Source organism: Sitodiplosis mosellana, unplaced genomic scaffold (assembly GCF_009176505.1).
Source record: "Sitodiplosis mosellana isolate CC-2019 unplaced genomic scaffold, AAFC_SMos_1.0 Smas_scaffold_3, whole genome shotgun sequence".
Taxonomy (NCBI): domain Eukaryota; kingdom Metazoa; phylum Arthropoda; class Insecta; order Diptera; family Cecidomyiidae; genus Sitodiplosis; species Sitodiplosis mosellana.
The window spans coordinates 3,019,810-3,044,564 of record NW_022595246.1 but is presented as its reverse complement, the minus strand read 5'-3'; the positions used below and the strand labels follow the sequence as shown (position 1 = coordinate 3,044,564).

The 24,755-nt window shown below is 38.6% G+C and overlaps 2 protein-coding genes across 2 annotated transcripts; one reads left to right on the top strand and one right to left on the bottom strand.

Moving 5' to 3' along the window:
* Nucleotides 1–7,242: 7,242 nt before the first annotated feature.
* LOC129565941 (neprilysin-4-like) lies at nt 7,243–11,384 on the bottom strand. Its single transcript, XM_055441327.1, has 6 exons — nt 9,485–11,384; nt 8,326–9,413; nt 8,200–8,228; nt 7,919–8,089; nt 7,608–7,851; nt 7,243–7,514 (listed from the first exon to the last, which is right to left on the bottom strand). The coding sequence occupies exons 1-6, from the start codon at nt 10,897–10,899 to the stop codon at nt 7,423–7,425; spliced, it is 3,039 nt and encodes a 1,012-aa protein (XP_055297302.1). The 5' UTR covers nt 10,900–11,384; the 3' UTR covers nt 7,243–7,422.
* A 6,568-nt stretch (nt 11,385–17,952) lies between these two features.
* LOC129565664 (uncharacterized) lies at nt 17,953–19,158 on the top strand. Its single transcript, XM_055440775.1, has 4 exons — nt 17,953–18,297; nt 18,367–18,413; nt 18,530–18,782; nt 18,931–19,158. Exons 1-4 carry the CDS (start codon nt 17,953–17,955, stop codon nt 19,156–19,158), a joined length of 873 nt encoding a protein of 290 aa, XP_055296750.1.
* The last annotated feature ends 5,597 nt before the right edge of the window (nt 19,159–24,755 follow it).

The window sequence follows — 24,755 nt, the reverse complement described above, 5'->3', positions numbered from 1 at the left end:
CGCTCAAAGTCGACATTGAATTCATATTTATCCATTTGCAATGTGCGTTCTTTTTCTTGGAGATCAAGTTTTTGAATCGAATCGAATCGAATTTTAAATGAGAAAAAAATCAGATTTGTCATTTGACACATTCCAATGAAAAAGCAAGTGACAAATCCACATTAACTTGAGATAGACAAGAAAAACAGATCAAAGATTTTACACTGAATTATCAAGTGAAATGGGCAAAGATGCATCGTTGTCTCATTCCATCACAACCGTAAAGTCAATGCATAAGTCACTTGAAATATTTCTCTTTATTGTGTTGATTAAAACCAATTTTCAAATCAAAACGACACCACGCTCCAGCCGAGTCGAACAAATCCATTTCATGATTTCCACTCAGAATGAGACTTTATTTGAAGTTTTCAGAAGAATTTACGGAAAATAAATCGTTCATTCGGTATTTATAGCAATGTGGCTTCAATTCTATCGAATGAATTATTTCTGTGCATCTCAAGCGATGGAAAAAACAATTCCAGAAAATTTTACTTGAACTCTATGAGAAAGATTGGTGTGGTTCATATATAATATAAGACATTCTTCAGCTGTGTGCGAAATATAATAGTATAAAAGAGAGTAATTTCTTTAAGACTTTCTTCGTACGGAACGTACGTCGAATGGCGGGAGAGAATGTGAAAATGAAGTGTATGCAGAAGAACACAATGTAATCCGTTTTGCATGAATAATGCAATGTGAAGCAAAACTAGTAAATATGAAACGTTTCAAAGTGCTGTGAATTTGAAGTTATGTAATCTTATGTGTGTGAGTTTTTTTTCTTCACCATGGTGGAAGCGATTAGAATGGCAAGAAAAAGAATGTCTATTGTTGAGTTGGTAAAGCAAAAAAAAAGACGATTGTGAGTGAACAATGTAAGCACGAATTTATCGGTAATATTTCATATATTCCATGCCATGGCATGCATGAAAGCCATTTCTATTAACTACGATGTCGAACGGTTTACTGCTTGGCAATTTTAAGTTAAACTTCTTCTACTTCTTCTTCTTCTTATTGGGGTCGTCATAATACAACATTTCTCTCTATCTCGGACACGTTAGGAATCGATAACAACGCAAGCAACAAGCAAAATTCAATTGAGGATTCGTTTATGAATAATTCCAAATGAATATGAACAATTTGTTTGATCGCAAAACATCCGGTCATCTGTAAAATTGGGAGGGAGAGAGATGGTGGAATAGAAATAGAGTCGTTTTGCTCCATTTTAATGAATTGATTTGAATGTGAAATTGCAGCTTGCGTTCTGAAAATGGATGGCATCCCGCATTGGTCACAATCATACCATTTTCATTATTCATTAGCCCATTTGTGCTTGAAGCTGCATGATTTCCATTTCGGTTGCCATGCTGCCCGATCTGATCCCATTCCACTCCACATTCTTCTTTTTTTCCAATGCACACCAACCAACTCCGACTATGGCTATGAGCTCAAAATTATGTCAATGCAAACATGTTTCCACATCACGATGTGTGGCATATTTTCTCCGAGATTTCACAGCATTTGGTCTTTGGCATTGTTATTCGAACGCCTTGAATATTATCTTCATTTGTTCGTTCTGTGGTGTCTTATGGACGTGGTGCGTGTACAGTGTACACTGTACACAAAAGATAGGCGACGTATTATCCAATTTTAGCATCCATTGTGTGTGTGTGTGTGTGCATGTGCAAACATTTTTCCCTTTATTAACTTGTACACAACAACACGAATCTATTTGATGAGCAAGTTCTTGATTTCAGAACAGATGTGAAAAACTTTCGTCTGCTTTCACCATGGGTTCTTCTTTGTCCCAATGTCTCTCTTTCTCTCTGGCTCGCTCGCTATTCTCTATGGGGATGGCTATATGTTTGAGAAGACCGCAAAAATCACAGCACAACAGGAACCTAGAAGAATGCCAACGCAACACCCAAACTATATACACACACAACACTAATATCATGCTAATTTGCGAGAGCTTCACGCAGCTCTATAGATTCCAACGCGTGCAGTGCACATGCCGAGCCGAAATGGGAATGCGTTGCGAACGCAAAAATGCTAATAATAAATTATTTAATAGAGGGAATGAAAAATTACGTATGAATTGGTTGCGTTTTTACACGTATTGTGATGAAGTGGCAGGGAATCCGGCAACATGATGAACCGATATTGACAAACTAGAAAACTTCTTCGTACATCTATTATGTCGGGCTGTTGCATTCGAAATTGTCCTAACGATTATTATGATGCTGTTGAGTCACATGGAACATCGAACGAATCATTTTTCTGGCGTCGTCGTCATCATTCACATCCTCGTCTTCAACAGATCTCTCATGTGACTATTTTGTATTTAAGCTACTTTGTGATGTGATTTCATTTCCCTGCAAACGATGAATGACTCTTGCTCATAACAGACAGTAATAAATATCTTTCGGTGCCTGATTGTTGCCATTCCTCATGATTTTCATGATAATTTATTCAAATCCACTTTTACTCGTTTGGAAAACTTAACTTTTTGAATAGATGACGACGACAAGACCCGTTTCCCATTTTGAGTTAACTTTTCAGCACTGACTTCAAGAGACATTTTAATTGACGTGCATATTTAACGCTTTATTGATAGGGGAATTGATTTGCAACTTGGAATACTAATGCCACAATCCAAGGTATGCGATCACTTTCTGTCAGCATCTCTGTGTCTCTCACCGGCAACTAACTGATTCAACAAATAAAGAGATTAGTGAAGGTGGAAATGATGATGAATTCATTGAAAATGGGTAATTCAATAAGCGTTTATCAGCTGTCGCCATACCAATTTGTCGGTTGAATTACAGGTTTCATGGCACAATTATTTCATTGTTACGTGCGGAAAATGATGACACAAAAGTCTTGCCATAAGACGATCAGTTCCTCATTGTCGCTATTTCTTCATTCAAAAACAATATTTTTATTGAAACTCAGATCATTTTTTAAATACAATTATCATTATTCACACCATCGCTATCTAGAAACAAGGCTTAACTACACTTTATTGACAGTAGCCGAAATTGATTTATTTTTTTTCTATGGTGTAGCTGGGGTCGAGTATGTTCCAAATATATGCCAATTTTTTTCCGCACCCCCCTGTGTATCCAAAAAATGGGTGTTTGAAGGGCGACCACGAAAATCAGGGTATTGACACCAAAGGTCATATCTCCCCAGCCATAGGAGGGAGGGCAATACTCCTTGGGTCAAAATTGTAGTACTCGTGAATACCTATCCAACGGTATACATAACATTTACATTTGTTCACGTTATGTTTGAAAAACCGTTACACGAAAAAAAATCAAATTTTTGGGTCAAAAAGTAAGTTTATCTCCGTTTTCTGGGTCATTGGGTGGTTTTATCGTTGGGGTGTGTTCAGGAAAATTATAGAAGGACTCAAAAGAAACAACTTTGCTTCAGACCATTTTGCCCCATCTCCTTATGGCAGGGCAGTATAGCCCCCGGTATCACTCAAACAAGGTCAAAATAATAAATACTGAATATTTTCTTGTTCTTAATATCGTACAAGTGGCACCGCATATTAAATAACAGTCTATATATCACTCCCAAATATCAGTATAACACATTTGTATACCACTATAACAGTTTGTATAACACATTTTCAAATGTCACTTTTACGTACAGTTTTAATATAAAAATGGGAGGGCGGTTAGAAAGGAAGCACAAGATCGAACGAGCGCGCGCGCGAGTGAAGGTCTTGTGCTTCCTTTCTAACCGCCCTCCCATTTTTTCCGAAATGAAACCCCATATACATTTAATCAACCCATTATATTTAATAGAATGAAATAAAAATGGGATGGGGTTAAAAGGGAGTGCAAGACCGAACGAGCGCGCGCGCTTTTAACCCCATCCCATTTTTTCCGCGTGGTAATTGAGTGGTTTGGTTTTTTACTTCGTGCCTACCTAGTTTATTTTGTTATTTATAAATCGTATATATATGTATTGTGGTAAAGTGAGGTTAGGTATAAAATCCATACAGGTGTCACACCAAGTTCTATACGGGATATTTTATGGTATATGGTGCAACTAGTATGACATTTAGAACAAGAAAATACTCAGTATTTATTAATTTGACCTTGTTTCAGTGAAACCGGGGGCTATACTGCCCTGCCATAAGGAGATGGGGCAAAATGGTCTGAAGCAAAGTTGTCCTCCTTGAGTCACTCTACAATTTTCCTGAACACACTCCAACGATAAAACCACCCAATGACCCAGAAAACGAGGATAAACTTACTTTTTTGACCCAAAAATTTGATTTTCTTCGTGTAACGGTTTTTCGAACATAACGTAGATAAATGTGAAAGTAATGTATACCGTTGGATAGGTATTCACGAGTACTACAATTTTGACCCAAGGAGCAATGCCCTCCCTCCCATGGCTGGGGAGATATGACCTTTGGTGTAAATACCCTGATTTTCATGGTCGCCCTTCGAACACCCATTTTTTGGATACACAGGGGGGTGCGGAAAAAAATTGGCATATATTTGGAACATACTCGACCCCAGCTACACCATAGAAAAAAAAAATCAATTTCGGCTACTGTCAATAAAGTGTAGGTGTGCCAAAAACAAATTTCTTTTCGAAGATAAAATCGAAATCCAAAACTTGCTCCATTATTTCGACGAAGTAATGCATCTTAAAAACGGTGGCGTAGATGCATCTCTTCACACATTCCAAAAATAATTCGTGTGATGAATCATGTTGATGTATCGCAACAAAAAAAGTAGTAAACGCAAGCAACCGCTGACAATGACAATGTTCAAAAAGTCGAAATGCATTGTCGACTTTTGCTTTCGTTGTGGCGTACGTGTTAAATGCGCCATGCGAATGGAAAATTACCAGATAATAATAGATAAATCATGATTTTCATCTGTGATATTTTGTACACCGTATACCGACTAACAATAGATATGTATCTTGTTGTTTTAATAACATTTCATAAAATCGGTTGACAAGAAGAATTATCTGCGGATGCAGTACATAAAGCCAAGCCCCATGCACAACATACACATTCATTCGCTCATCTATACCCGTTTCCACCACTTTACGGAATTAATTTTGAAATTAAGTTTCTCATTTCTCTCAGTTTTGGATGATAAATCACGTCGTTTTGCTTTCGGAGGAGGGTGTTTTTTTTTCTTTTTCCATTCTGCTCCGGTCGTCGTTTTCAACAAGTCAGAAATATTAGTTTCTCTTTTATATTTTGCGAATAAAATTTATGCGCCGGAAGAGAAACCGTATTTTAGATAAATGTTCTTGTTTCCCTCTTCATGCAAAAAGAAAAGAAAAGGAACGAAAAAAAAACAAAACGAACAAAAATGGCAATGAAAAATAGCGCATGAATGTGGTTACTGGATGGTATAGAAGTTGATGTGAGTGTGTGTGTGTGTATGTGTGTGTGACAAAGGCATTAACCGCTCTAATCGATTACAATTTGAGAATATCAAATCATAACGCTAAGTTTTTTTTTCTTCTTTTTTTCGAAGCAAAAATGGAAACGTTGCCGATTTTGTGCTTGAAATAGATTGCGGTGGTTTTGTATCGCATTTTTTATAGTACGGTTTGAGGCGCGACGATAATTTTCAACCACAGCAAAAGATAACATTCCCTATGGACTCATTCACTCTGATTCTCCGAGTTGAGTCGAGTCGCCCCGTTTAATAGCTCGTGTGTCATACGCGTTTGTCAATGTGATATTCAAAGCGGTCGCTTCTTTCGGTTTGTTTCAATTTTTCATTGGTCACTCATTCCAATTAGATTCGGTCAGGTCATTTCCCATCATTGTCTTTTTTTATCGGTTTGCATGTTTTTTTCTTGGGCGAAAATCTTTTCCCATTTGTTGAGCAAATTTTTTTTTCTCCACAGCAAAAGGCACCCAGACAAACTGGTCAAGTAGCAAGGCTACCCTGAATAACTGAGACACATGTCGAAGCATGTGAAATAAAATCCCGTTGAACAACTTCGATTTCCTTCCGCAAGTCATCAATTTCGCCACAAACACAAACACAAACACACACTCAGCCAGCATTATAAGTATGTAGTTTTCATTCACTGACATATAAATACAAAATAGCGATCCAAAGTGCGGGCGTTTGAACTCAATATGTTGAGTATTATTATGATTTGCTAAGGATTTTCAAGCACATGTGGAAATGAGCCGTCGTCGTTGTTGTCATCGTTGCTAGTGCCATACCGTGTGCTGGTTCATTCGTTGGTCCGTAAGCGACCGACTAAAAACGGAATCGAATGTGAAAATTTATTATTTTGAAATGGAGATGAAAAAGGGTTGGCAAACTCGCATTTACTTCAGTTAACACTCGGCCGCACTGTGAGAGTATGCTAAAAGTAACGACACACAGACGACAAAAGCGTCGGCTAGGATGGCTACGACGACGACGACGAGAGCGACGATGATGTTTGCTACTGCAATCCGATACATTTTCATCTAATGGTAAATGGTTGCACATAAATTTTCCTCGTTATGGTTTTTCTTTTTTCGATATTTCAACAAATCGTACCGCAAAAAGTGAAGAAAAAAACACATAACGAACACACATACACACACACACACACACACTCTTTCATATAAATAAGAAATGCAAAAAAAAACAGTGAACGGAGCGAGCGGGCAAGCAAGCGAGCAAACAAGTCCGAAACGAGCAAAGTCATTCACAGAAATAATCACTTTTACCCTCAATGTTTGTATGTGTGTGTGAGAGAGAATGTGTTCTTTTTTCTGCAGCATTTTTTGGTTGATGTTTTAGTGACCGTTGGCGGTTGAACTACGCTCAGATAAAATGTTTTCTCATAAATTTGCCCCGTTGTGTGTGAGTTACTTTTTTCGCACTCCTTTGCCTTATTCGCTTTTTTCGGCAAGGGTGTGGGTGCTGCGAGATGAGTGAGGAAAAAAAAGTCTTGTTCACATTTCATATATAGTTGACCGATACTTTATGATGCCCAGCAGCCAGTGATACGCGAAACATTTGCAAATTCAGCAGCTATACACTCCGAAAGATAACCAAAAAACACACATACACACACACACACTAACGGACATTGCTACCCGGGTCGAAGGAGTTTAACTGAAAGATATGAACGACTGAAATTCGTGTCGAAGAAATTTGGTACTGTTGACGCGCGATCCAAGTTCAAAAAAACACTTTTGCTAACACATTGAACCACTTGTTCGATTTTCGTTTATTGATCCGTTTTTGTTCTCCTTCTTTTGGAACTCACATAATCAATGTTTAATTAAATCTCATTTTAAAAACAAAATTTTAACAAATCTTTCTCTTTTGGTTTTGCCTAATATGAATTGAGCATGTGATTATTGCACTCCTGGTTTGTTCACCACACGCTACACTTTTTCGGCGGATTCATTGCTGCGTCCGCACTACACTCAAACGCAGATGCAAATTCCTTTGAATTTGATAAGGTGCCTAGAGGAAATGAATGCATTTCATGTCAGTTCAACGAAATTCCATTGGGATAAAAGGGCTTTTGATGATGGAAGTGCTTTTCGAACTACATACCTATTACTCGATATCGTGCGGGACTGTGAACGGAGGTTTTCATTTTACTTTTGGTCGCCTCTGGTCGCATCGCACCACACCACACTTGAGCAAAGTTAATGAAAAACAACTGTTTGTGGGTGACATTTAATCCCTGTAGATGCTCTTGTTTTATGCATTCAGTCGTGTGGCAGTTAGTTTCAAGCCATTTCTCGTATGCACGATACGCTTGCTTAATTCCGCCATTATCAGCGATATTTTCGCCCTATTTTGATTTTATGATGAAAGCAAATTTATTGAATTTTAATTGAAATGGATCTTAATTACTTTACCTGCGTAATTATGCCATCGACTGGCAGACCACCGATTTCGTTCATTCTGTAGCTGCCATATTGTGATACCAAGCAATTAGCACGCTGATGAAATACCTCAATCGCTGATTCGCTCCACCACCGATTCAAATTGCCATCCTGATCAAAGAGTCTGCCTTTGTCGTCGAATCCTGAAAAGTGGATGAGATTGCGAGATTAGATAAAATGACACAAAGTTGAAATTGAAATTGACACCCCACTACGGAGTACGACGATTAAAATAGAGAAAAGAAATACTTTCCATGCGTTAACTCATGACCGATGACGACCCCTAATCGAACAGAAACGAAGAGGAAAATGTAAAAAAATGAATGAAAAAATGGTAAAATTAAAAGAAAATTCAATTATTCAAAACAACGAAACAACACCTATGCCACCGAAATTGAAAGACCGTGGCAAATGTCGATGATAGAACGGTGGCTGCAGAATTGCGGCCGGAAAAATGATTTGATTTTTATTGCGGCTGTAATACGCATTCACAACTGCTGGTGCAGTATTCCAAGTCGTTCGATTGACCGATTCCCTCAGTTTGTTCTGTTCAGATCGTGTCAAATGACGTAACACATTCAGTATATTCTCAAAATATTGTTCCGGATGGATTTCCAAATCTGCATATTTTTCATTCAATTTGTCAGCATCCAAAATGTAATCAGGGTATCCGATTTTCAGTGACATTCGGTTGACTTTTGATTCAGCCAATGCTTTCGTTTCGTCGTCCAACCAATACGTTTCATTGAGTATTTCACGGAAAGTGTCTTGCAGCTCGTGAGTCATAGCCAGAGTGTCTTGTTTGCTGCTGTCATCAAAGTATTCGCGTACAAACATTGCACCAACCGCCATGCCCATGTTCGAATTCACTTGGTTGACGCAAATTTTCCATCGTGGTGGTGATTTTTTGCGTCCAATTAAAATATTGTAAAACTGTTGCTTCGCATCTTGAAATCGATCGTCTAAACTGTTGATACGATGCCGAACGAATTTCCACAGCATATAATTGGCCACCGTTCTTGAGTCCGTATTGTTTATCAACTGAACAACGTCTTGCATGAAATTCAATGCAAACATCACAATCACTTCGTTCCGTTCGATTTTCTGCTCCAAAACAATTTCCAAATAGCGTTGCCAATCGATTTCGGGCACATAATCATACAAACTGGCGACGGTCATGCGTCGATACAATTGAGTTACATTCATTCGATCTTGTGGCGATGCCATTATTCGTGCCAATTCAATTTCAAACTTGACAATTTCATCGGCCGTCTTTGCACTTTCATTTTCACTCGCACCACACAGATGAATCACTTGTTTTGCAAACATTTGATACGCTTCGAGGTAGACACTGTTTACCGATTTGATGAAATAATCTCTGGTCGGCAGCCCTAAACTGTTCTGATCAAATTGAATGACATTCTCGTGTGAATTTTTGATATCAGGCCCGACCCATTGCATGATCAATCTACGAGAAATTGAATGAAAAGTCAATATAGTACAAATGTCGACACATTACTGCTTATATACAGATCTTACACATCATTATTGTAAAGACGCAATTTCGCTGCCAATTCCAGCCAATTGAATTTTGATGCATCCCATTTGTCACCGTCAAGTACTGGCCAACCTCCCAGCGATTCGAGCAACGCATACAACGGTTCCAATTTACGTTGCTCTAGTATTTCGGCATTCATGCATGATTTGTAGAGAAATTTCGCTTTTTGTTCGGCGCTCATCATAATTTTTTCCGCATTTTCATCACTGCGTTTAACGATATTGATTTCGATTGAGTTAGGCGAATCAGCGATTTCCGTTGGTGGCATTTCGGTTGTGTTCATCACTGCCACATCAATATCCGGACTGCTATCGGTGTCAGCCGTGACTTTACTCTCCGATAACAAGCTATTTAATTCAATATCAAGAATTTCTCGTAACATTTCGAATGTATCATAAGCGGCTTTATCTTTTGGGATCGGATTCAATTTATCCCAGTTGCCACAGGCATACTGATAAAAATCATCACAAGGCTTAACGCTTGTGTCCATATACTGCTTTATGATTTCAACTTGACTGTTTCGAATTTGCTCGTATGTTTTGCCGCCAAGGCTCCAAAAAGTGCGTAAAAAGGCTGGAATCTCCAGTGGTTCATCGTCAATGTCTTCTTTTTCTGATTCCGGTACTGCTGTCACCACCGCAACCGCTGCTGCCGCCGCCACCATATCTGACCCATTTCGAATGTCATTCGTTTTATTTTGTCCGTCATCCGTAATGTCTTCATTATTATCAATTTGTCGTCGACGACGCCGAAAATTTAACGAACCATAGTTCAAACGATTGAAATCAATTGGATCGGCATATTTATTGATCCAACGTCTTAATTGATCAACACTTTTTGATTGATTTGTTTGCGGTGGGTCGTCGACACTATTGATTCCGCTTTCGATTTCATCATGCGACATTTCGTGATACAGCCGCATACACATATCCGATGATGGAATGAATGACGTGCGAATATCACGGAACAAATCTTTGTCCTGCATGTCAGCGATCGATTTTTCCGATGCCAAATGACGAAAAATCTCACAGTTATGATTGATGGTGGCCCATAGTTTGTTGACATCGCGTGTTAGCCGATGAACTGATTCTAAATCCGTGGAAATTTGTATACGTTCCGTGGATGGGGTCAGCTCGATGCGACCAGTAAATGTGCTCGAAATGCGCATCATTAGCACAAACACTACAATCACCGGCAGCAAAATCACCGGAAGAATCAGGAAATATTTTATGAACTGACAATCGGGACACCATTTTACACGGCCGCTTTTTTTATCCAAACCAAGGCGACAATTTATCGGGATTGTACCCGGTGTTGGTGGCTTCGGCAGTATATCCAAATGCACCAATGACTCGACGTCAACACCAATCGTATCACATTCCACTTTGCCACTCATTTAAACTCTATTTCTTTGCTTCTAAATTATTCAAACACAACGAACACTTTTTTTCAGTATTTCAATTTAATTTTCGCTTCAGAGGATTTTGCGTAATTTTCGTTCAATCCAAAGCACTTTACGATACATTACAATTTTGAAAAATGACAACCCACTAAAATTGTTCACATCTTTTGATGCGCTTGCACGCGTCTTGACTTATAAAGAACTTCGCTTTTTTATAACAATTGTTTTTATTTTGTTTCTTCCGCGATATCGAAAACTATTGACTTTAGTTTTATTCGTTTTTGCGCGTCTTGTGACCGTTGAACTAGTTTTTAGGCATCACGTGGTGAAATCATTCCGTTGCAAATGTCGACCGTTCCAGGCAAATTGCTGCAATCGTGTCGTTCGTCTGATTGCGATAAGATCTCTCGGTCGTGCAATGCTAGAGCCAGTGCCTTGTCTTGTAAGATGTGCGTGTCACGCTATTCTTTCTTGCTCTCGCTGAGTGTATCAGTGCCTAAAGCGAATTTAAACTCGTTGAAACAATTTAAATCAATTCAAAGTAATCAAACATAGAATATCGCACAACACACGACCATAGACAATTGTCCGTTGACTTCATCCCAGTACGTAGTCGTTCCGTAAACATACTCACACAATCGCACTTCGCCCGTGCAGTTGAATCGTCGATCGAAACCGCACCGGAATGAACAAACTGAATGGCAGAGAGCGAGAGAGAACGCGAGAGATGAGCTAAACGATAGCAATTAAATAATAGCTTGAGCGACAATCAAAACAGCAGTCAAAATAAAAATAATCGACATGAAACTAATAATAGCTATCTAGCTATTGATTCAGAACATTGTATCATGTTCATTTCTTTTTCCCACAGCGTATATGCGCGCGATGAGCGTGTACTGAACAATTGAACGAAATGTTCCATTTCAAATGTTTTGCGTATATATTTGTGTGGGTACAAGAGTATTATTTCGCATAAATATTTTGATCTTCTTTTTTTTTGGTTTTTTCTGTTGTCACATGCAATTTGAGGCCAGTTCGGCGAAATTGATTAATTTCTTCGCGTTCTTTGCCTTTCTAATGATGACTTCGAACAATCAAATGTTCATTTGAGGAAACATCAAAAATGGGAACCAATTTTTGTTTTGTGTGTATCGACATCAAATGTGTATGCCGTGCCATACTCAACGAATTGAAAAATGAAAGCGTACAGCTACAACAATCGAACAAACACCAAAATAATGACATCGCTTTAAATTAATTGATTTATTCGGATGGAATATGTAGAGCAAATAATTTACGTTGTCAACATATTGAAAAGACCCATTGTTGGGTGCACAAACTAGAGGAAAAAACAACGACAACACAAAAAAGTCTCTTTTTATTCCGTCGATTTTCTATCAAACTAACAACGTAATAACGAATGACGTTCATTTTGTTTGTTAAAGTTGGCAATTTATGTCGTTGCAAAACACCCACGACCTCGACCTACCTCTAATAATTCAATCAATTCAATTGAATTTACAACGCATGTGTGCCGATTGCGATGTGACGAGATTCCAACCGAATTTGCAAGAATTTCTCAATTCATTCGGCTATATAACCTTGCATATAAGTAAGTCGTCGTGGGTGCCAATAATAATGGCAATACACATGATGTGAGTTCAGTTTGACTCAAACGCTCGTTTTACGAATGAAAATGGTCTTGTAGCTCATATGAAATTGTTTCGATATTGACGGAAATCAAAGTCAACGTTAATCGCAATAAATACACATTTGAAATGCACCCTTCGTCTTATTTTAACGCTCACCGAATTTATACACTTTGCTCCCTAGCCGCGCGTCGTTGATTTTATTCCGGACAATTCCTCTCGTTCTGTTCATTGTCTTCTTGCCATTGCAGTTTATTTCCAGCAATCATCATAATAAAAATGAAGGCAAAAATCAAATCCAAACCGCACTCTGACTTTGGAAATATGCACGGTAAAATAATCCAGCGAAACTGATACCAGCCGAAATATCAATACACACACTCTCTGCAACGTTAAATGGCGCTAGAGATGGTACGGTACGTGCGGTTGTTGAAATAACGATAAAATGGTTAACAAATACAATGGCAGGATGTTTGCATGAGGCGCAAGTAAGGCAAAACTACTGCGAAAACTAAACTGTTTGAAGAATCAAATTTGGTTCATGGACCGGAGATTTTTTGCTTGCTTTATTCTTGCCGAATAGTCGATTTATTGCGATTTGAATCATTTATTGAACTTAGTACTTAGTTGTGGATGGATAACTGTTCGGTAACGTCAAAAAAAACTCGAGAACTGAGGAGGAATTGACTAAAATCGAGATATACACATTTTCTGGAGTCCCACCACACTTTCTGTAGCTTGCATCACTCATTGGCGATTATCTTCATTGATATTTATTCGGATATATTCGAATCTATCAGCGAGATATCGGGTATTTGTTAAATCGGCGCTGCTGGTAGCATTCCTTCAATTTCGGGTTTCTTTATCTCGTTGGTTGCGATGTGTGTGTGTGTGTGTGTGTGTGTGTCTGTGGAGTGAGGCAGATTTGGTGAGTTGTTTCACTTCAATTTAGTTCTGAGGGAGAGAGACGTTGATATTGTTTTGTCGACTGCGTTTTTGGGGTTAGCCCAAAATGAATTCATCACATGCGAGATGAAAACACTTCAAACGTTTCTCGCTTCCCATTTTCCCAGACTCTTCGGAGCGAAAAGACAGAGAGGAAGAAAAGAGAAAAATATCATAGTGAGACTTAAATAAACGATCCGATATACATAGGGTTTGCTGAGCTTTTACTATTATTACTTTAGCTGCAAGCAATCTATATTGAAATCCTTTTTACTTGTTTTCACACACACTCACACAAACTTAAAAGAAAAAACGAAACTATCGTTTGTCGATTGTATAGTGTTTTTCGTCTTGAGCGCGCACCATTCGGCTCCATTCCCTGTATATTTGTTACCATGCCATTGCATCAGAAAGTGGTTGTCTGTTTCGATTTCGCTTATGAATCTCGCTTTCGCTCTTATTTGTGTTTGTCTGTGTGCATTTTGGTTTTAGCTGGTGTTGTTTTTTCTTGCGCTCGTTTTTTTTCTACGTTTTCAGCATTTTGTTGATAACCATGTTTATCTATTTTATTACTTTGTTGTTTTGTATGTTTCGGTTTGCTTTCGCATTTCATTCGAGAGCCGGATTCTGACTGTTTGAGCTATATCGATATCGTCACAAGCGATTTTGCGTTGCATAAAAGACGAATGTAAGTCAATTTTCTTTCCGCTCTCTCTCTCCTTCTGTTTGGCCAACGAAACATTTTTCTGTACTCATACTTGCCAGCCACAAAGTTGAACGCATGCTGAAAATCCGTTTTGGGCGCCCGCCCGATAAAGGCGAACAAAAATAACATAAATTCTGATGCGAATCGATATGAATGGCATGATACTCGTTCCCAATGTACGAGTGTGTGTGTGTGTGTGTGTCGATGAAACGCACAAACGGAAACTTTTGCGGCCCAAGACAACAACAGTAAATGCTGTTGTGGAACAAGAGATGCGATCGATAGCTTAAAGTAGCGAGATATGCGCCCATTGATATTGTCTGGCTAAACCACAATCGTTTTGCGATGCAACCGATGAACAAAAAGAAGAAGAAAAAAACAAAAACGAACCGAAATTTTTTGAAAAAGAAACAGATCGAAAGCCCATTAACCACATAGAGAAAATGCGCTCGCATAACGCCAACGCCACACACACACACACACACCACATGCTCAGCTCTTTCGCCTCACATGCAGAGAAGTAGCGCGCGTCAGCACATTTTTTTGATTCGTAAAATGGCATTTTTCGATAATATATTTTTGTTTGCTTTATTGCACGAAACACTGTGTAGTAGCTAAAGGGCATTCTTCTACGAGAAGAAAGTCGTGTGTATGTGTGTGTACGTCGAACAAATAAATTTTACCCGAAATTGCCACACAAAAGCAGAAAATTACTTTATCATTTCGATCGGTCTTTGTTCCAGTGTTTGCGCAAATTTTTTTTTTTACAGTTTTTCACGACGACCAATTTGTGTGGCTAAATCGAACGCTATCTTCGTCGTTCTTTTGCTCGCATTGTCTTCAACAAAGTTTCTCCACTCTTCCTCTGGTCTCTGGGACCCATTCTGTCTCTCTATCGCTCTCGCAGTTTGCTTTGTGCATTTATCAAGTCTTTGAAATAATAAAATGGTTGTAAGCGGGCGAGATCGGAATCGGATGTATGTGTGTTTTTTGCACCCCAACCCAATGTATCGGGATACTGCTTAAGCGTTGGTGCGAGCATTAAATGCAATGCTATTGTTTTCGTTTGGTAATTTTGGGAAAATTGGTGAACATGCAAATTGCGTTGGCGTGTGCGTTTCTGTGGATGTTTCGATTTTTATCGAGAACTATTATCGACGATGTGAAATTGATAGCGGAAAATTGCACATACACATAATTGGCGGAAGATTAAAGCACGATAAAACAATACATCGCGGATCGGAGTATCATCCGAAGAGTGAATTAAGATTAAACCTCAACGTTGCAACATTGTATTTAACACACGGGCCAAAAAAGGGAGAAGACAAAATGAGATCACCAATCACACGCGGATGAAGCTCTTCCGTCTTCGGCTCGACGTGCTGTAAATCCGATTATTGTGGTAATAAACACATCAGAAACGCTGGCTTTGTCAATGATTCAAGATTGAAGCATCTTTCCTTCTGCTTTTCTCTCTCGCACTCGCTTTTAGAAGTGTTAAACCGCAAAGATGATTTGGAGAGAAAAAAAAACAGCAACAACAACAGAAACAGAGTTTTGTTTTTTCACATTTAATTAAATAAAGATGTAATTTTATGCCTCTGTGCAACATTGAATGCACATTTCGATAGCTTTTAGATTGCATTTACTTCCAATAACATACACTTCATTCAATTACAATGAATGAACGGTTTTTGTTTGTGTTTTGGTTTCGGTTTTTGCATGCATGACGCGCGAGCGCTTGTTATTATATTTTAAATTATGTGAACCTGAACGTACGACGCATTGAATGCTTCGTGTGTGAGTTTTTGTCTGGGTGTTTATCTAGCACCGATGGCAGTTGTAGTAGTTGCATGCTCATTTCATGCCGACGCTCGGTTTTGCTTCTAGTCTCAAGCGATAATTGATGAAAACTCTTCAATTGCACTCGACGCTGTTGTTCGTCAAGTGCTCTTTCCCTCACACTCTCGTCCTCTCACACTCGGTCTCGTTCACGCTGGTTCGGCTGTGCGCCCGTACATTTTCCCAGTCGAAAGTCAGCTGCTAAGTTTGGGCAAAAGGCGTTAAAAACACATTTCGTGCACAAACGCCAAAACATTCATCGTACAGTAACACTTGATCGCATCGACGTGCAAATTGAATGACACAAGTGATTGCACGTGTCAAGTGCAATTGATTTCCTTCACCAAACTGTCGAAATATTCAAATGAATTCCCCCGATGGCCCGAAGATGGATGCACTCTCAGTGTGATGCAATGAATTTATTCGACATGAATGGAATGTCGTCGATAAAAGTGCACTTCAGCGCGTATTTACTTTGACGAGTTTTTTCTTCGGATTGCTATGAGCGAATGGAATGCAAACGCACAGACGAAGCGATTGTGTTGATAGTGAATCATCTTCATTCATTAATAATTTAATTATTCTTTCGGTTTTACGGGTAAATGTAATGCCGAACAACAAACACTGAACCATTCATGCAATCTTCCTCAGTGTTTTCAAGTGCACATCATTCATTTCATGCTCAACTTTTCATATAAAGTGATAATTATATAATTCGACAGCACACCATTTCGATTCGGCATTTTAGTCGGGGAATTTCTTCCGCGTGTTTTTTTTTATTCGTCTATGCTTTCGCTTTTCTTTGGCCCATTTCTCACACCACGTCCGACCAACATGCAAATAAAAGGAACAACCGTCACAGAAATATTAAATGTTGCCCTCGATATTTCCACACTTCCGATTTGCTGCATTAATTCTCTAACTTTCTGCGAAGGTTATTTGGGTGGTAAAAAAACCATTTCTTTCTCCAAATGAAACAGATTCAAACAGCTCATCATTTTGGATGACCCAATCTGACTCTTCAAAATACATTTGAATAATTCTGTGCAAATTATTCTTTAGGGGCTTTGTATAATTTGTGTTGTTTTTTTTTTCACTTCTCAATTATAATGACGATGTGTTTCTTTTCTGTTCATTTCGTTGGAATAAAACTTTTTATTTCGCCTTCTCTTATCACTCATTGCTGGCTCATTTGAAGTGAAGCGCTGAGAAATCCGTGGAAAAATCCAACGCGTCAAACAAATTGCTTAATTAGTTTGAGGGATTTTCAAAACGACGCGCACAAACACAATGGGCCAAAATTACATGAAGAAAAGAAAGAAAGAAAAAAAAAGTTGAAAATGAAAGAAAAAAAACGACACCAAGACTCAAAATGCAAAGCTCTAATTTAAAAAAGTAAATGAATAAAAACAGTGAATAGATTATACGCGAGCAATATGAACGCCAACAAATACACAGTCATACACACAGACACACAATTGATGAGCACACAATGATAATGGGTGCGCGCCTCAGCAAGTGGTTTCATTTCACTTGGACGGGGAATGGGGAAAGCAACACAAAGTGAAAGAAAAAACAAGCTGCAGCAATAACGAAAGAAAAAAAAAGGTGAAGAACATCTTCACGCAATTACCTTTGTTTATAAATACATGTTAATTTTTAACAAAGTTTTCAGTATTCCATCGTCATTGCGCAAATTGAGAGCAAAAGTTTTGTGCATGATTTCTCACTGTGTGGCTAAAAAAGGGACTTGCAGTGTGGAACTTTGTTTAGTGTTTATTTAAGAGTTCTTTTGTTCATCGTGAATAGAACGAAATTTAGAATTTTAATGCCGAATAAAAAGTGAAAATAAAAATGTTTACACGAAATTTACCAGTTTTCTTCAGGTGTTTGCCATTGTTTGTAATGATTTTGGATTTAAATTGTGTGCTATCGATGCCGAAACGGTATCGAATTTATCGAATGAAAGGACCACCGTCTATGCCACCGATTTTACAATTCAGTCCACCTCGTTTAGCCTCCGCACAAAATTTTCATTCTGATTATGCGCCGCCTCCTTCCATGCTGATGAACGGCATGTCCAGCTATAGTCCACCTGGACCACCTAGCTACGATCCACCAAACAATTTCCTGATGGATTATCAACCGCCCGGAATGGAGTACGGCCCACCGAAAATTAACAACGAATATGGACCACCGAAAAGCGAATACGGCCCACCGACAACGTCAAAACCAGTTGTTCACAAACATGTAACAGAAAAATTGATTTTCTACTATGAATAATGAATTTCTTCACAACTATTTTCCATATTTTTCAAGATTTACGTACACATTCCCCCTCCCGAACCAGAAGAACCTATAATAAGGTAGGGATTGGACGATCTAGAAATGGCGATGATGAAATGAATAGAAAAAGATAAAAAATGACCATTCAAGCAAATAAAGTGTAAAAAACGTCATTCATTCATATTTCGTTATTTAGGCAACCACTCACTACTGTCGCTCCACAAAAGCACTATCGAATCGTGTTTATAAAAGCACCAACCGAAGCTCCAGTCACATATCCAACAATTCCGTTGCAACCGCCCGATGAAGAGAAAACGTTGGTCTACGTTTTAGTTAAGAAACCGGATCCTCCTCCAGATCTTGTTTTACCAAAACCAGCTACAACTGTACCCACTAAGCCAGAAGTTTACTTTATTCGATACAAAACACAGGTGCCAAATTCAAATTTAGTATTAAATTCACGCTAAAGATGTGGAATATACTAAAAGCGGAACAACAATTTAAATGTTGATTTTTTCCCCTAAACTAATCGATTAAAAAACATGTAAACAATTAAAAAATAAAATTGGAACTAAGAAATGTCCGTTACATTTGCAGAAAGAAGAAACAGAAGGACCTTACCCGCCGAGTGTAAATGGAAATGGGAATGGAAACTTGAATCCAACAACAAATGAATATCCACCAAACACCATACCAAACACATCGTACGGTCCACCACCATCTGGGTCATATCAGACGACGGGCGCAACTCTCGGCCCACCGTTGGCTGCATACATGATAAATAGTAGGCCGCTTAAATCAAGCAGAGAGAATAGCTACTCGTGAAATATACAACAGCAACAAAGAAATCACAGGGTGATCAAGGAATTGTCATGGAAAAGTGCTAATATTTAGATTCGATTGATTAGTTTGGTTGATATAAGTGGCAATTTTGATCGTTGAGATTGAAATATTGAAAATAAATTAACGTTATACTATCGTTTTTTCAATAATTTGTTGGTGATAACAATTTTTGTTTGAGTAAATGATTAATTTGTGTTTGATAAGCTACAAATTGCGCATGAAGTGCGTATTTCCTTGCTTGCTTGCAATGGGCTATACCTACGGTATAGTTCTTAAAAAAAATTCTTTCAGCCACCAACTTCTTGTTGCCAATCCTCAAATGAAACAAATCGCTTGTGATTTGCCAGCGAAACCCGTTGATTTGTTCGTTTATTGGATACAAATTCAATTCGGATGATGATTTCAATCCATTAGCATGAAACACCGCATTGCCTGCCTCGGCTCATTTTTCAAAGTGTTACGAAACGACGAAGAATAAGGAAAGCAACACACCAAAATGGAATTAAGTATCAAATTGTGGAGATTGTCGTAATGCCGTAGTATAGGAGGCGATTATGCGTCACACACCGATGAGCGCCGACAAAATGGGCCTTTCATTCAAATCTAATCAAATCAATTGGAAGCAAAATTGTCTGTGTGCCATTCAATATCGTTGTTGAAATGGTGTAACCTTAAGTAACACCTCCAAACTTGACTGCTTGTTCTCTTCCTCTCTCTTGTTTGTTGCATTAATAAACAACACACATGAAGTAAAATGCCGATTGTTACATTGTTATTGTCACTTAACACACACACAAAATGTGCTCCCTCTCTCCCGCTCGTTTGCAATGGAGCAATCTCCGCAGCTCGTTCCATTGCCGCTCGCACCAGGCAATAAGCACAAATAAAATATCTATCTACAATTCATCTGTAAGTGTTTCGATTGTATTTTTATTGCATTTTTTTCACTCTCTCACTTTCTCGTTTCTCTTGTGCTTCAAGTGTGTGCTGTTGCTTTTATTCCCCATCTCAGTCTCATTTATGCTTGTGCACACTTCAAATATTTTCGAATGATATTGGTTGTAACAGGAGATCGACTCACGTGTCGTGTATCAAAATCTAATATAACAGCTGTACCGATACGTTCAGAGTTATCCACACACACACACACGCGCGCGCACACGAACAGGAGCCCGAGCGAACCATATCAATTTCGTTTCGCATTTAATATAAAAAGATAGGGCAAAGAATAGAAGAAAATCCATCGAATTGTGATACAGACTCCAAATAGTCGGCATCGTGTAAAAGCATATGACAGCACATCGCAATTGGTTACAATAACATATCGTCGTATTGTGATGACATTTTGCCATTACATCGCAACAATAGTAGTTTTGTGCTTATGTTCTCTCATATCAAAATACGGGCTATGTTCAAACCTTTTTTCCGAACGGGTCGAGGAAGAGCGAGAGAGAGATAGAGGAAGAAAAATAGAGTAACTCGATGACTTAATCTTGAAAATCAAAAAATCACCCGCATAAATATTTAAAAACCCATCGAATTTGCAGCAAAAGTGTGTCAATATATCCAAATCCTTTGCGGAACGAACGACACAGACAGTATAATCCTTCAAATGATGTATTAATACACCAGCAAAATGCGACACTTTACCTCCTCATGTGAAGAGCATCCAAAAGAAGGAAATTGAAAATAATATTCTGTTCGTTGGATAGTGAATGAAAATGGGAGCGCACGAATGGGCGGAGAGAATGAAAGAAGAGAAAAAAATGCGATGACCTAAGAGAAAAAATGATCACAAAAAAGCAACAGCAACAACAATAATAAACGACATCAAATTGTGACAGTGGAAATTGTTGTGGATGCGAAGGAGAAAAGTGTATTAGGTACACTTACACGTTGGCTTTGTGTTGTTGTCTTCGGTGTGCGTTACAGTGTAGTCTCTATTTCAGCCGTAATATGGCTAAAATGGCTGATAAATACAGATTCAATACCTTGTGACTTTCCTTTTTCGGTTTCTCTCTGATACTCTTTTTTTCTGCTGTTCGACGCCACAAAAGAAAAGCACCACAATGAAAACACACATTGAATGAGCCAAAGATAAATGACTCGTATCGGTTTCACTGTTGTTTGTGGTGGAATGTGTGTGTGTGTGCTATTTGTCTTTGCTTTTCCCATCAACCAACGATGAAGCAATTGGGAATCTCGTTCGGATTTTAATTTCACCAGGATGCTTGTGATGACACTTTGCGGTTCGTTTGTCGGTTTCATGCTGTCTGTCTCTCTGCTTATACTCTCGCTCTCACTCTATCGATGGCAATGTGTCTAAGTGTAAGCAATTCAGATGTGAATTATTGTATTGAATAAACACTCTTTATTGGCAGTTGGTGTTTGATTGTCGCAACCAGAAGATAAAATCGAGAGACACATTAATAGCAATTGAGTGCGAAAAAGAGAACTGCTTCAATTGGTCCGGACTTTGGGTGTCCGATTTCCGAATGGATGTGCCATTTCGCAAACATGTTTTCTCTCACATTTTCTTCGCTCTCCTTATTTACCGTAACACTGTCTACTTGTAACACATCGCATAAATGTCGATGGTGGTTTTTCGCAAGAAATTACTGTAGATTGCCATTGAACTTCAGCCGAATTTCGTTTCAATCATTCTACTTGTCTCGTTCCAACTTACTAGTTCTCACTTATTCTCGCTCTTACTCGATTTTTCTTGCATTTTTTCCCGATCTGGCTCTTTCGCTCTCTGTCTTGATCTTTCTTCTCCTTCTCTTATAACCCATTCGCTGATTTATTTCCCATCTCTTTTTTTCTCTTTCGCGTTATTCTTCATCGTAGTTTAGAAAAAAAAACCAACGGATTTTTCGGCAAAATTAAAAAATTCTTTTCCATTTTTCGAATGTCAAAAACACGACATGAATTCGAAAAGTGGCAAACAACAATGACGGCAGAAAAAATATGTGAGCGGAAGAAAATGAAAGCAACGTTTGAAATGAAGTACTTGAAGCTTGAATCCTCAATTTTATCTGGCGTTCATAGTTCACGCCACACTCATTATGGGCACGACAATTGAAAGCGTATGATGATTGCGGCCATAAATTGCACATGGTTGGTGCAAACAATGCGGCCACTGAAAGCGACAAGGGTGAGAGAGGGAAAGTGGATTAGATACGAGTTGGTACTTCCTTTATTAGTGCTTAAGCGGTGAATCGTTAGTGGCAGCGACAGGTAAAAATGATCGATGTATGCTGCAAAATACTGTACACACAGCACACAATTATTCACAAAACCGTTTTGTTCTTTCCGTTGCATGATTTTTTTCCGTGTCGCGCTCACGCTCACGCTCACCAAGACCGACAATGTTTACCGGCGAGTGGCTTTTAAACAAAGACAAAATATGTCGTTATCTATGGAGTCTACGGTTGCGCCACATTTAACCACTTAAATGAATGTGCTCGATGTGTTCGTGTGTGCGAAGCGCCTGTGAAATGAAGAATTTCAGGCCAACCGTGTTGAAGCCGAAGCGCAATAGAAAATCGGAATAAAAATAAAATACATCTTTTTTTTCCGTATCTGTGTGTTGTCGCAATGCTTGGTGGCGCGCTGAAGTGGCATTCGGGTCGATGATAGCAAGTATGCACACAATAAACACAGCAAACAAAAGGAAATGGCATCATACAAGCCATTCTACACCAAGCATCGCACAATGCAAGCAAACCATTGGAAACGGTCCGGGCGTTAAATAAATTCACATTTTAAAAAAGATCTTCTCGTTAAATGACTCTTTAACACGTACTCACTGCTTTTTTTCCCTCCCTCTCTCCCATATGTTTGCACTGGAATTCTTTGGTGACACTTTCAGTTAGATGAGGGGGAAAAACATGCTTCTCTCGCATAGCAGCAGCAGCAGAAGCAACACAACAATACACCATTCAGCCATCCGATAAGTGCTTGCCAGGCAGAAGAATGATAAAGAGCCTTGAGAGGATGCCATTTGATGTTAAAAGTGGTTTGCAGGCACTACACAAAGTTCAAAGCAGTGATGCAATTTGCAAAATTGGCCATTTGTTTGAATAGGATTCCTATTATATGTAGGAAAAAGTATAATTAAAAGCCCGCTTCACCGACCTGATGACAACACCTGAACAATTTTTCGACGGCAATGCAGATATCACGCAATTCCGTTTTATTTATTTTCTGCTTTGGAAATGTCTTCTTCATGCCATATATTTCATGCTGTAAATAAATACGCCAAAAAAAATATCTGAACTAAATCAGTGTGAGCTCGAGTCATAAATTATTCGGGTGTCGAAAGAGTTGCGTTGGTTTCACGAGCGGTTGGTTTGGAAAAATGTTAAGTGATTTTAAATGACTTTGATAATTTCTCCCTGCTTTCGGAATGCACATTTTTGGCGAGGTTGAATGTGAGAATCGCACGTCTTTAATGGCGATATGAATGCGAGCAAACGAGCGGAAATCGTCGATTTTATTATATTTATCAAGGGTTATGGCGTACAAATTTATGAGCTACAAATCGACGACATTCAGACTACTCTATCTATGTATCAGATTGCAACTTTTTGAATTATGATAATTTGCGTAATGTATAAATAACACTTCTTTTTAGAAGTGACTGCGAAATCAATGAAGCTATTTTATTTGATTGTGTTTTTTTCTTCCTATTATGACTTTTGCGCTGTGGAGATTTGCCTGAGGTTTTGAAAGAATCTATTTACAAATCAATCAAAAGGTTAAACTCGTACAATGTGCCAACGTCAATTGCTTTGCTTCACTACAAATGATACTGACATCGACGTCAAACATCTAAAATTGTAATTGATATTGCTCAAAGGGAATCGGTCTTTCAGTATATAATCGCTTTGATCGCCATTGCCCAACAGAGAGTCGATTGTTTTCACTGAATACTTGAAAAAATCCCTGTTATTTCGTGGATTTATACGCTTCAAAGCTAAAAGTGTATGAATCAAAGGCACTACCAAACAAACAAACCAACAAAAAAAAACTAAAAACGGCTGAAAGCGCCAAACTTAATCGATTGGTAAATATTGGAAAATTGAAAATAGCCATTCGCATACGTCACGATCGAACGTGCTTCAATCGCGCAGTGTCATTGTTTGATTTTCAATTCGATTCAATTACAGATTTAGGAAATTTAGCGTACGTAATCAACAAACACTTTTGTTTGCTTGGTCTACTGTATGTAAACAAGTAATTTCAGTTATGATCGATCTCTCTTTCCCTCTCGATCTGCCTTTTTCTACGCCAGCATTTGCAAATACAATCAAAATTGAATGCGAACGAGCAGATGCCATCGAATGTCATGCTGCCTGCCAAGCGCTCGTTTCACAATATCCCTTTCCAAATATTTCACATTGCGTGCACAGTGAGTGAGTGCGTAATGCATTTCAGAGACTCTTTTTTTACTACTACTACTACTAGTACTGATGCTGCCGTTACTGCTGCCGCGTCCTTCGTAAATAAATCGTCAAAATGTTTGCATCAGTTTTCAAATTGACATGCAAACAGCATGTGCACTCGACACACTATGT